Here is a 13488-nt window from a genome sequence, read left to right as displayed (position 1 = left end):
ACTGCCAGGAAGGAAACAATTATATGTAGTGAACGAACACTTGGCTGTGTTTAGCAGAGTCCAACATTCTGATTAGTAGAGCTCAGTTGTGACAAACCTTGGATGAGTATTTAGCTAGTAACATTCATGGGAGAGGTTTCAGCTGGATCTTTGTCAACTTGAGTGATGCAGAGATCTGAATGGCCCCAAGTCATCTGCCCTGCTTGTCCAAGGTTCATATTAAACAAGCAGAGTTCAAAGGCTGTGATCACAGATATGCTCAAGCAGAGCTAAATTTCCAACTGCTTTGTATGCCTCAAGTGGTGTGTGAGATTGAAATCTATGAATTCTGACAATAAAGGCAGTTTACCTGCTAATGCCCAGTAGGCTGTACCCACACACTCATTCAGCAGAACAAAGGCTACCAGGGACATCCCACCATTCATCATCCCTACCAAGAATCGGGAAACGGCAAAGAATTCATACGAGGGTGAGAATCCGTTTGCAATGGCAAACAAGATGTCAAGTGCAAAACCTGGAAAACAAAGCAAAAAGATTCATTTTAGAAGGGTACCTAAAGAAACAGAAGCAGTTACTGGTATCTTTACTTGATGCCCAGTGGCATCTGTCCTGAGCCATCATAGTAAACACCACCACCACAAGTTTGGAAAGAAATTTAAGTACCTAGAGTCAATATCCAAAAGGAGGGGACACAGAAGGAGTGCTTTTCTGATACATAGTTTGCAGTTTGAACCTTTAAATTCAGTTCATAGCACACAGTTTTTTTATACAGCCAGAACCACTGCCTGACTCCTGTTAAAGATGGCTTTATATTTATCCCTGATACAGAAGCCACCAAATATCCCTCCTCATTTTCAGAGAGCCGTGTAAAGAAACCAGAGAAGAGAAACATTGCCAGGGGACAATACATGATGGGTTTGCACAGAGACCAGGCCCACCTTTTTGTGCTTTGAATGAGTGCTGTTCCTTCGAAGAAAAACAAAAAGCATAAAATATTTATTTAAACTCTATATGCTCATGCATTGACACACAACTTTATACATACACAAAACATGCAGTTTTAAATGCTGTTTCATCTGGGGACAGTTAGAAAGCTTATGAGCTTCAAAACAGTATGAGCATCATAAATACATAAAAATTAAATCATGCAAACAGGGGACAAAACATGCAACAAATGCCTAACAGGTTATACAGGTAAGAATGCAGTTATAAAACTACTAAACATAGTAATTGCAACTCGCAGAGATCCCATGAGCACAACATTGCACGAGTGAAAGCCTTTTACGGCATGACTCACAAACCCAGAACACCTCGCAGAAATCCAAATGGTGACTGAATAGTGAAATACTGATTTGTTGTCTCAACTTCTATGGCACAAGTATATTGGAATGCCAAAACAAACAAAACCACAGCACATGATTTTCAGCTGCATATCAAGCTCTCAGCAGGAACTGAGCTGCTGCCACTGATCTTCAGGGACACGACACCTTCATGCCATTAATGCTGTCAAGGGGTTACCTGTGAGATAGACTTTCTTCCTCCCGAAGCGATCGGACAGCTGCCCAAAGGAGATGGCTCCAACAAACACACCACTGAAGTAGAAAGAACTGGCAGCACTGACTTTGTACGATGCATTGCCAATTAAAAACCACTGCACGGAGGGGGAAGAAAAACCAGAAACAACAAACCAGCAAAAAGGCAAATTAATCAGAATCCGAACAGTTCACCAACAGCTAATAGCTGAAGGGGATGTTACAAATTTTAAAGATCAAACTCTTCATAAATCTCCTAAGCATCATATTCAGTAAACCATCATTCCCCACTGCTGTCTCCCAAACTCCTTGCAGGATACTAATAATCACAGTTCTCCCAAATCAAATGCAGTCTTTGGTTCTGAAATCAAGAACAGATTCCTCACAATACTCTAATTTTTGCAGCTTTCTCCCACTTTCCTTCTTCTGCCTTCTTTTACATAAAGCTGTTTACCTAAACCGATTCAGATCCATCTACTGACATGTGTCACTGCAGTGTGTAGAACACACATTGTGAAAAAATAGTTGTGGTTTATGTCTGAAGATACTCCTGCACATGCTCCTCTTTATGAACTGTCTTGTCCCTGAGCAATACTTTGGTAGCAGGCTAGTCAGGTTTTCTGCACACACTCATCTTTTTTACAGTGTACTTCATCACCTCCAGTTCTCTTCAATTCCAATACAAATACATCTTGAAATGTTTGATTCTTAGAGACTTAATGTCTCAAGTTGAACCTGACAAAATTCTTTGCCCCACAGAAGTGCAGAATGAAAATACACCATGCTCTCAATGTACAAAAGTTATTTTCTTTTGTATTCTAAACACTCCACATCTTCTGTTCTTTTCTTTCACTATTCCTCTTGCAACTTGAGATAATGTTTCCTTTTAGTGACAACCAACTCTTCTTCCTGTGCTGGTAAGCTGGTGATTATGTCATTATCCCTGCAATAACTCTCTAATCTTCTCCTCATAATCTCCTCTTCCTCTACCAAAATCTCATTAAATATCCTCTCTAGCAAAGCTTATATTATTTCAAAGCTCAGTTATAAACTACCTCATCATGAGAACAGAGCCATGCAATTAAACCTCACAAAGATTAGGATGCTAACAAAACATCATTCATAAGCTCCAAGAAAATAAGTTGCTTACTTTCTCTATCTGCTTCATTTTGAATTGTTACTTTAACAGGAAGGTAGTTACTGATAATAGTAGGAAATGCATCCATAAAGTGCCAAGACTGACAAAATTCAACTGAAACCAACCATATGACCATAAATCAGCTTTTGAAACTTCTGCAGACTTCAAAAACAATTGCCAGAAAAATGCATTTGTAAAACAATTGCATATGAGATTAATTTTATCCTGGAAAAACATGGTCAGTTTGTTTTATAAGAGCTACAAGAATCATGCCCCAAATTTTGGTATAAAAATTTAAAAAGCTGCCAACATGAAAACTGTTGATGTGAGACACTTTCTGAATCATTCAGGGATTAAGGGATAATTTGGTTGTAAAGCAAAATTTCTTCTCAAGATTTATCTCAATGTCTAAGCCCTTTAGAGAGCTCAAGGCTTTTCTACATAAAAACATGCTACATATATGGTTATTCAGAAATCAAGCTTTTTACAATCTTTCTCAGTGTAAATTTGTAATGGTCATGCTATCAATGATGCCACAAGGTTAAGCATTGACACGTCCTCTTTCAATGTAGGAAAAAACTTCTTTACAATCAATCATGAAATTAGATTAATAATGAATTAGTGGTGAAATATTCTCCAGCTATGTATGTTCTCTCTCAAAATGCTTGTGCTTAGCACATAACCTCCAAATACACCAAATATTTAGCTAAAAATTCATAAAAACTGTACTTTAATAGAGGGAAACAGAAGAGGTATGAAGATTTTATTCAAATGGGCCTCTACTGAAACATATGCTACAGAATTAGAAAGCAGACTCTACACAAGTTGCCTTGAGGTTGGGGTTTTTTGGGGTTTTTTTGGTTGGGGAGATTTTTAGTTTTTTTTCTTGCTCAAGCAGGCTTTGTTCTTTACCTGCATTTCTTAATTATGCAACCAAAATGTATAAAGATCAGTATAAAATCTATGTCATATGCCAGGCTCTACAAGCATGTCTGACTTGTCAAGTTTAAGAGAGTAAAAGATTCTTGGGCAAGTTAAAAAAAAAAAAAAAAAGAAAGAAGAAAAACCCCAGAGAAAGTTTAAAAACCTTACTGAGTTTTAAATAATGCTTAAGAAATTCACCATCCATTAAAATTTTAATTTAAATGGTATCATAAGTACTCATATCCTCTTTACTGAGAGAATAAGAAGCAATGCCTTTTGTACACAAAGACTTGGTACTGCTCCAAAGCTGGCCATTTTGATTAATATGCTCCTAACCAATAAACTGCTTTACAGGAGTAATTTGGATAGCATTAATATCTCAGGATAATAGCCACAAACTATCAAGTGGAACTACACTTGACTCCACAGTTCAGCTCTACATTCAGGCCTTGTAACCAATGCACTCAGGGCTCTCGTAAGGAGAAATTTGACATTAACAGTTACTGACAGACCCAGGAAGGGCAGGTGTTGCACACATCAATGCAGAGTCTGGAATCATTCCGGTAGGGACTATGGCTAGACCATGAAAGAAATCACTTAAAAAACACAGAGGTTGTGCCAACAAAGCCAAAGCTTGTTTTGGAATAGAATGTGAGGGATCTGCTTTGTCCACCTGACTCCCCACTGCCCATGTTCTTGCATGCGGAGCTGCAAAAACTGCAGGAGCCAGTTCCTCTCCAGTTCCTCCAGTGCTTGCTAACTGCATGATGGATGCACTACATGCACTGGAGCTCAGCAAGGGGGTGGCCAGAAAGAGCTCAGAGTCCATAAAGGATTGTGAGCGAATCAGTAAAATGAATGTCATGATTCCAGCTCAAATGTGGAACCAGGCTGCAGGATGCAATATGTAACCTCTACACAGAAATGGTGGAAGTTTTGGAGCAGAACACTGATCAAGATCTGCATAGCAACATAAAGCTAGCTTTTGTTGCCAGTAAAGACATGAGCACATTACCTGGGCTCTAGCTGGAGGTAGCACATTTCATTTGCTAATCAAAACATCCATTAGTATGCAAGAAAACAGCAGTACAAAGAGACCCCCAAAACCATCCCAGTAAGATTTACTACTCACACATGAGACTGCAAAGCACAACTCAGACTCACCTCAGAGACAATGGATGTGAAGTTGCTGCTGAAGTGTACGTGCTTGCGCACCTCGCTGCTGTTGGCAGTCAGAAGCCATTCCCCAAAAGCTCCCTGCTCGCTCACTGAGTGGTTGCCATGGCTCTCATTAGCTGAGAGCTCCTGGAGATCCCACTGGTAGGGAGGAGTTGCACCCACCAATGCGATGAGGATGGCTTCAGTGGCCACATAGAGCTGGTGTGAAAGACAAAAAACATCAGAGATGCTCAGCTTGAATCTAAGTAATGTCTCCTCCATAGCTGTGTGAAAAATGCCAATCACTTGGTTTAAAATTTTAAAAGTTTAACAGTAATAAAATGATTATAAAAATAGTAATACAATTAGAGTAATAATAATTTGGGCAATTTGATTTAGGACAATATGAGACAATAGAAACAAAGAGTTACAGATGTCCGGGTACCTTTTTCTGGGCAGCATAAGCCCAAAAAGGACACACGTTAACAGAGGATTAACTCTTAAAAGCAACAGCCTGTTGCTTTTAAGCATATTCATACATCTCACACATGATGCATAAATTCCATCCAAACACAGGATTCTGTCTGTTCATCATGAACTTTTTCCTCATAATCCTAACGGCGTGATCCTGCCCGAGCGAGGTGAGAAGAAGTTCATTTCTCCTGACAATGGAGCAATAAATTCTCTTTCTCTGAAAGATTTAGGTGTCCTGTGACTGCTATCTCGGTGCGAGTCCATTCTTTAAAAAAAAGTATCCTACATAGCATAGTTTCTATTTTAGCATTTTGTTATAACCTAAAACTGTATTTAATACACTACTTAAGAGAATTAATACAGCATTACTTTCTAACACAACACATATAATATTCATTTTAATATCTGCGAAAAGCCAATCACATAATACGCATTTTTCACAGCCGGATTGAATCAGTATTAAAAGCATTCCTACTTTTCTATTTGTCTTCTGCCACTATGAGATGTCAAGTATAGCCCTTATTTACCAAACAGCACACACTGAAGAACCACAGCTTCAACAAAGTGGTTCTTGCACTTTTTATGTGTGCAATATTTGAGAGAAGTTTCCCTCCTGACACCTTTCCCTCAGTCAGAGAGCCCCAAGCTCCCACCCACAGCAGGTACAGATCATGGATGGAGGAAAAGCTATTTGATGTAGGGTCTCCTCAAGCCAGGTCTTATAGGCTCTTGGAGATTTATATCACAGATGGCATAAAATCAGCAGGATGGCTTCTGTGGCAGTGTTGGAAACAGAAAAGTTTTATTAAAAGGCAAAATAACAAAGCTTTTTACAGAGAAAAATCGAGCCAGGACAAGAGGTTCTTGCTCTTGGTAAATCACCTCACAAAATCAATTAGTTCCTTTGTTCTCTTCTTTTTCTAGTAAATTAGTTAGGCGGGACTTTAGGGCTTCTGTCCAATTTGCTATCCTTAAGTTTGAGGTGAAGTCTCCAAGGTACTATGAGGTGTCTTTCTACCTAATTGAGGAGAGAAACTCATGGGCGTTTTTCCTTTTTCAGGAGACAAAGGACAGTTTTGTCACTCCGTCAACAGGGGGCACATTCCTACAGCTATTGGATGTGCTAAGGAGGAGAAAACCCCTATTCTTTAATGCAATATATCACTCTTCTATCTTCTCCTTCCACCTGTGCAGTTCACTCCTCTAATTCGGTATTTGGGCTAGATCTCCTCGCCATGTTTTCATATCTAATCCTTCCCAGTTTTGAAAAAATGAATTCTTTGCTGGCTTTCTAACTTCTGCGGACCTGTTTTACTTTTAGAAGAGACAGGAACACCACACATGCTTTTTTAATATACCTAAATAATAACAGATACACACAAGGTCTAAACAGTCATCAAGTCACTTTTGTTTAGGAAAGAATAAATAAAACTGCCGGAAACGCAGACATTTCAAGTCTGGTCCAGAGCTGGTTTGCTGCTATTTGCTGAGAAGAATATTCATAGGTCACATTACAACTACAGCTTAAAACCCCATGGTTTGAGACCTGTTTGAATATAGAAGTGGCACAAATTCTGCCAGAGAAGATGGATCATGAAGTCTTGAGAGAGACAAAAGGCATTGTTAGTAACAGCCCCACACTCTCCAAATAAAACTGCTTCATCTCAAGCCCTCATTGATGAACTGTACTCAGCACAATGGTTCCTGATAAAACAAACAAACCCCTTCCTCCCAAACTCATTCATGACTCTCCAACCTTCAAACCCTACTTGGGTACCTCCTGAACAGTCCTTGCTCTGCTCCCAGCATCTCCTCCCCATGTTCTTGGGAAGAACATACCCACAGGACGTGTGTTCTCTCAGAAGGCTGCTTTACAAATAATTCACAAAACTGGGAGAACCATGGGTACAAAAAAAGCAGCCTGAGGACCTCTGAATTCTGATGCAAGCAACACCAGATAATACTGCTCTGTTCTGCACAACAGCTGAGCAGCTGGAGTTACACCCAAATCTAAATGAGAAATATTACTAAGCTAAAACAGAGCCCCGAGTTATTATCTGAAAGCAATTTTTCCCATTAGCTCCTCTTTGTATTCTACTTGATAAACTGCTACTTTAGTGGCAGGAGAATTATTTTTTTAAAATAATTCTCTTTCAAGTTTCCATTTTCAGAAGAAATTTGGAAAAACAAACAGTTGAGTGTTATTATTTAAGTTTAAGAACAACTTCTAGATCGACAACAATGAAAAGTAAAAGAGCTCATCTGGGAAAGAAGGCAATGACTAAGATCACATGGGAAAAGAGGTTTTAAAAAGCTGAGTGATCATGTTGCTAGGGATGTGTGGATACAGTACTCTCAAGAACAACTTGAAATTACTGAGAAATGAGAATTACAGGTCATGATGTGTGGTGCATCCCCCTACACTGACTCACTCAGACAATTATGTGCCATGGTTAAGTGATAACATCCTTGCTTTTGTCCTGTGAAATAATAAGAATATTTTTGAAGTAGGTCAAGAAGATAAATCCTCAAGACATTTGGTTTCAAGAAGGAAAACATAACATTTTCCATTTTTACACGAGGTGAAACCAGCTATAGAAAACTGAATAGAAAAATAAGTGATTGCAGGCACATGCAGAAACACTACAGCAATAATCAGCCTTTGACATCCTAGTGGGTGCAGCAACTAAGGATATCACAAAGATATAAACACTTTCAATTGATTTGTGCACTCAGCAAACCACATGAAGATGGAGATGTGTTTTGATATTATCAAATAGTATTGTTCTATACTCAAGTTCACTGAATCACTGCTGACACAAAACTCTCTTTCCTAATGGGCACCTGCCTTGTATTCTGGATAAGAGGTACAGTAAACCCTATTAATCTCATCGTGGAAACAAAACAAAGCCCACAAAACACCCCCAAAATTCACTGACAATTCTCAAGGTCAGAAACATTTTCTAGAAGTGATTTTAAAAACATGATGAAGGAAACTCTAGACTTAATTACAAAATAAAGCTTCCATTTAAGTAAGAGTTGTGTTAATGAATCTGAAGATTTCTCCCTTAAGAACTCTAAATGCTTGCATTTAGTATTAGTAACATACTTGTGCAGACTGGTGAACAACACAAAGCAGTAACAAATCAAATAGAAATGTTATATAACAACTGCGTAAAATATAAAATGACTACATAATATGCATTGTGGCAAACAAAGCCCTTGATTTTGCATTTGTTCTATAACCCAAATCAAGTCAAATATATGTCATTTAGTGTATAGTTCCCATTCATAAAATGTTTTAATTGGCTCTATATGGATATGAACAGTTCCCTACCAAATTCCCTCCACTGATCTGTATTAATCAGGATGAATACCAAGTACAGGGGGAAAGGCACCAGCTCCCAGTCACTGATGATGAGATGCTTAGAGTTCTGTTAGTTGAAGTTTCTCCTATTTGTCAATATTCTATTTAGGTTAAAATTTTATAGTCTGCCTAAATTAGAAGACTGTGGTGTAAGGGAATTTATTAAAAGGCAATGCCATAATAACCTGTAAACTTTCATGTTCCCTGCTAAGTAGAAGGGATTTTAGTTAGCCAGTTCAAGCTATTTCACTAATACACTTCGAAATTAACTTAAAATTAACAGAAGTGACCAGTTTTCCAGGTGTTTGTTTTCATAATAAATTACATCCAAGAAAGATGCAGAACCTCCAATAAGACTAGCAAGGAAGGGGGAGAATGAATTTAAAGTTTCATTTGTGTATAGTGAAATGAGCACAAAAATAATGTGAGAAACTCTTTTAGACCTCATAATTTACCCATTATGAAGCACAAATGAAAAAACAAAAGCAAGACTTCGATTCTAGGAAGAGGAGCTTTCAACATGTTTTAGTCACCTCATCAGCAATTCTCAGCTAGCCTGGTCGTTCTAGACAAGTATCAGTGGAAGCATTCATTGCTGAACAAAATAATGAGTAAGACAGTAACTTCTGACATTTCCAATACAGAAACATTAAAACTGCACCCTGAGGAAAGACAGAAATTAAGGAAGAACAATGAATGACCTTGCTCTGGCAGAAGCTTTTGATAGAGAGATGGTTACAGTTCAGGATTAGAGTAATTTCTTCTGAACCCATGATAAGCAGCTGAAAAGCTGGAGGGCAACCTCATTTTTGAAAATCTGATGATGTCATCTGCTCCAAGTCATCTCCAAAGGGTGATTTGGCTTTAAATTCACATTATTTTTTCTCCTCAACAACTCCTATGTAGAAAAGCCCTACAATGTCTTCATGCCTCAGAATTATTCTTTGCTGCTGACAACACATTCCTCCATGAAAGTATCCTTCCCTTCCTGGTGGCATGGTAAGAGGGAGAACACAGTAAGACAGAGGAAAAGCTGTAGTTAAAGCAAAGAATCACCACGTGCAGAAGAACATGACATCTCAGTTCCTTACCAAGGCCAGACCCATTCTGACAGAAAATACTTCCCATGCAGAATGCAACCATTGTTGGTTGTTATAACCTGTGACACCAAGGACAGAGTGGACACATATTTTGAAAGACCTTAGGGTTTCTGCAGACAAACAGAGAAAACAGAAAACCTACACAGTTTAGAGTTTTTAAGCCTGAAACTGCTAGCCTCCAAAATCCACAGCAAAAAGTCCAAAATCTGTCCAAAACCTTACATAACTTCAACCTAGAAATTCTTTAACATCCACAATGGAGACAAACGCTGCACAGCAGACCACAACTCTTAGAGCCTCACCTCCGAAAGGTTTGTGGAAAATGCCCCTCAAGCTTCCCCCTCCGGTTCCAAATATCCCAACACACCCCTCTCAGCTGTGTTTCATTCTCAGGGTTATTTTGGTGGGCAGTGGCAGCAGCAGGGGTTTGCTGCTCCTGCTCAGCCTGGGTGCCCACGAGCCAGGTGACTGCTGCCATACACAGACAAGGGCTGCTTTACTTTTCATGGGCAAACACTGGAGTCTGAAGAACAAACACCTTCATTGTACAAGCTCTCTGCAACATCTCCGCGTACACACCTTTGTCTGACAGGGCCACGGGAACACAGCACCCTCACTCACATCACAGGCTGACACATCTCTGAACATGAATGATGAAGTTATTTTTCTGCCTTTAGAAACACAAGGCAAAAAGAAAGCTCACGGACTGGTAAGTTAAAGAACCGAGGCAATACACATGAACCAAAATTACAAAAAGCACTATCTATCAATACTACCTCAGCTTCAATAGGAAAAGTCAAGGAAGGCAAATTACATTAATGTGCAATCAAGTGCCACAACTCCTCAGTCAAGCACCAGCTCCACAGTTCCACCAATATCACATCAAAGGTGCCACTCCATTCTTCTTATGAGGAAAAGGACTTAGACAAGAATAAAGCAAAGAAGTGGTGTAAGTTCCTATTCCAGTTTAAGATATAATGCAAAGCCCCGGAGTGGACCATCCCAATGGTATTATAGGGTAACATGAAAAATAGTCAGCAACTGCTGGCAAAAAAAAGCAGGAACTGTGGGCTGACAAGTACCAGGCAGCGTTTAGTCCTGCTTCCACAAGCATGGTTATTCTTTTGTCTGCATTTCACGTTTGCCTCTCTTTCTCTCCATACTTTGCAGTCTGTGTTGGCTATAAACTTACCTGAGTCACAGGCAGTATTTTAAGAGATCAAAGTCCTCACCTGTGCATGACATTTTGGGACACTGCCAAGGAATACTGGGTGAGCATCCTGCTCTCAGAGAGGCAGTTCTGCTAAGACTATAAGAAAAGCACATTCTTGGCTCAAGCATTTAACTTGGTAATTTAGTGATTACTTCCAAAGTTCTTGTTTAAGTATCCAGACTAAAAGACAATGCTGACATTTGTATAAGCTACTTTCATTTATTTATTCATTTTAAGGACCTGCATGAGGGCAAGCAATTAGATCTACTTGTGTTTTGTTTATGGTTTTTTTTAAACTGAAAATGTCTTCTGTTTACTACTATTTCAGAGCATGAAATAGTAGTGTGATGCTCCAGAACTGAAAAAATACATTTTTCCAGTTACATTGTGGAACTTGCTAAACCATTAATTTTCAGCTTAGAGGCCTCAGAATTCACTGAATTATTTCTTAAAAGTGCTCAGAAAAATAATTAAGAATTACAAAACTGTTTCAGCACTCTTAAATTTACTGTAAAAAGGCATAACCTCTTCAGGAGGAAGTCTGTCAAGGGTCTACAAATTGAAAGATATTAAAGGACTCTGATATTTATATATTTTTAAGACATCACTAACTAAACATCACACCACAAAGTTTTGTAAGCTACAAACACAACTCGCTCCATCTTTCCTTATATGAGGATCTCAAAACCTTCATCAAGCCTTCCAAGGCAAATTCTTAACACCCTTTCACCCTGAGCCCACCACAACTGGAAAAAAGACCAGGTAAACACTACGTTTAACCAGGTTACACTGCAAACTTAGTCAGAGATCATATTGTAAACAGACAAGACCTAGAAAACAGATGTTATTGCTCCAGAGGGACTCCAGTCCCACTGGGCTAACACTTGGAAAAAGTAAACAGGTTTTGCTTAATGTAAACAATACACAAGAAGCACTGTCTTAAAGAAGTAGTTATATTAACTATTCCAGTTAAAATAACAGACATTTGAGAACACAAAACTTTATCAGAAATGAAGAGCAACTATCTCATGCAAGTGGCAAACAACTACTCTGAGTTCAATTACACACCTACTAATTCTCTCACCCAAGAGGAAAGGAATTTAGAGCCTCTAAAATGGAGACGTGTCAGTGAGGAGGGCCTTGATATTGCTAGTGGAAAAACACAGGTAATTTATTGCCTACAAAACATGGCAAGTCAGAGACTGTGTGTACACAGGGGCAGAAGAGAAGGAAGGGGAGATAATGTGTCATAATACAAATATTTTTAACCCATAGTGTTTGCTACCCAGTAGAATTATACCTGTTAACTCCCAGGCTGCTCTTCCAAGGGTGCTTAGAGGACAGACTGGCTGGATGGATTGCAGTTTGCCAGACTGAAAGGCAAACAGCAGAAGATGGAATTGCTTCAGCAAGTCCAAATATGATCCCATAGCACCAAGTAGTCTGTATAATAACAACTTTATTATTAAGAAACTGAAAATATCTCCCCATATGTACCCACAGCCCATATAAAGATGACAATCACTATTGACACTGTGCCTGCAGGCACCTTCCATTCCCTGTTGGTAAAAAGACTTTGCAAAAATCAAGGCATTCAGCCACAGCTCCAGCAAAGAGCCCCAGAGCAAACTCCTTCTGACAATTTCACTCTACACACCATGTAGCCACCTTTCCTCTCTCAAAAAAAAAAGAAGAAAGCTGGATTTTGGTTTGCTTTTAGGGTTGCTTTTTGTTTTTAACAGGCAGAATACTCTACTACATTCCCTCTGTTGGTAAGCCTTCAGCATGGCTGCTCTGTGCCTCTCCCAAAACTCACACTTCTTGCTACACCCATCAGCAGTAGTCCTGCTAAGGTCTTCACAACAGCGCACTGAACAGGCATCTTCTTGGGATGAAGTCAGCCTTGTAAGTTAAATTACAGAACCTGAGCAGAGGTGTTTATACAGGTAGAAACCACACAGAATGTGTGTTTTAGTGTCAGAGTGAATGTTGTGATCATTAGAAGAGCAAGAACATCCAGCAACTGGCACTTAAAAACACCTAAATATGAGCTCAACTGCATGTGCTTTGCAGTTCAGATACAGCTAAAGAAGGAAAGGTCTTGAAGTCACAGCTCACATTTCTTCTCTCCTCGAGCTTGCTCTGATCATACTCTTGCAGATAAATGTAAAGCAGATAAATGTATGTGAATGATGCACTGGTTTGATTAAGACACAACATTACTGTAAGAGAAGATGAAGGCATAGGCAGCTGATTACATGTTCCTAACTTCCCTCCAATAGGGATTCTTTTTTAAAAAAAAACAAACAGAAGCAAGTTAGCTTTTTAAATTTCATCAGTAAGGAGACAACTGCTAGCATCCAGACTTCTGCAATCTATCTGACAGTTAAGGACCCCACTGCTAATAAGGCATGTCACAGCCCAGCATGGTTGTTTTAGGTTATCTTCAGAAAATACTACAATGTCTGCATCAGCTGCATTCATATTTTTAATGTTATATGTCATATGTTATATATATTTATAACATATATTTATGTTATAAATATAATAACATTAAAGGCAGGTGATTGTCTCTCTTAAGT

The 13488-nt window shown here is 38.9% G+C and overlaps 1 protein-coding gene across 1 annotated transcript in view; it reads right to left on the bottom strand.

Moving 5' to 3' along the window:
- Positions 1-13488, bottom strand: part of SLC22A15 (solute carrier family 22 member 15) — a 33061-nt gene that overhangs the window by 14138 nt on the left and 5435 nt on the right. Inside the window, exons 2-4 of the mRNA XM_058800057.1 lie at positions 4759-4971; positions 1519-1651; positions 350-514 (exon numbers count right to left, since the gene is read on the bottom strand). Of these exons, the coding sequence (XP_058656040.1) occupies positions 350-514; positions 1519-1651; positions 4759-4971 (511 nt within the window). The remainder of the gene's footprint in view (positions 1-349; positions 515-1518; positions 1652-4758; positions 4972-13488) is intronic.

Source organism: Ammospiza caudacuta, chromosome 2, assembly GCF_027887145.1.
Source record: "Ammospiza caudacuta isolate bAmmCau1 chromosome 2, bAmmCau1.pri, whole genome shotgun sequence".
Classification (NCBI taxonomy): Eukaryota; Metazoa; Chordata; class Aves; order Passeriformes; family Passerellidae; genus Ammospiza; species Ammospiza caudacuta.
The sequence above is the reverse complement of the archived record's forward strand: the minus strand, read 5'-3'. Positions and strand labels throughout refer to the sequence as shown.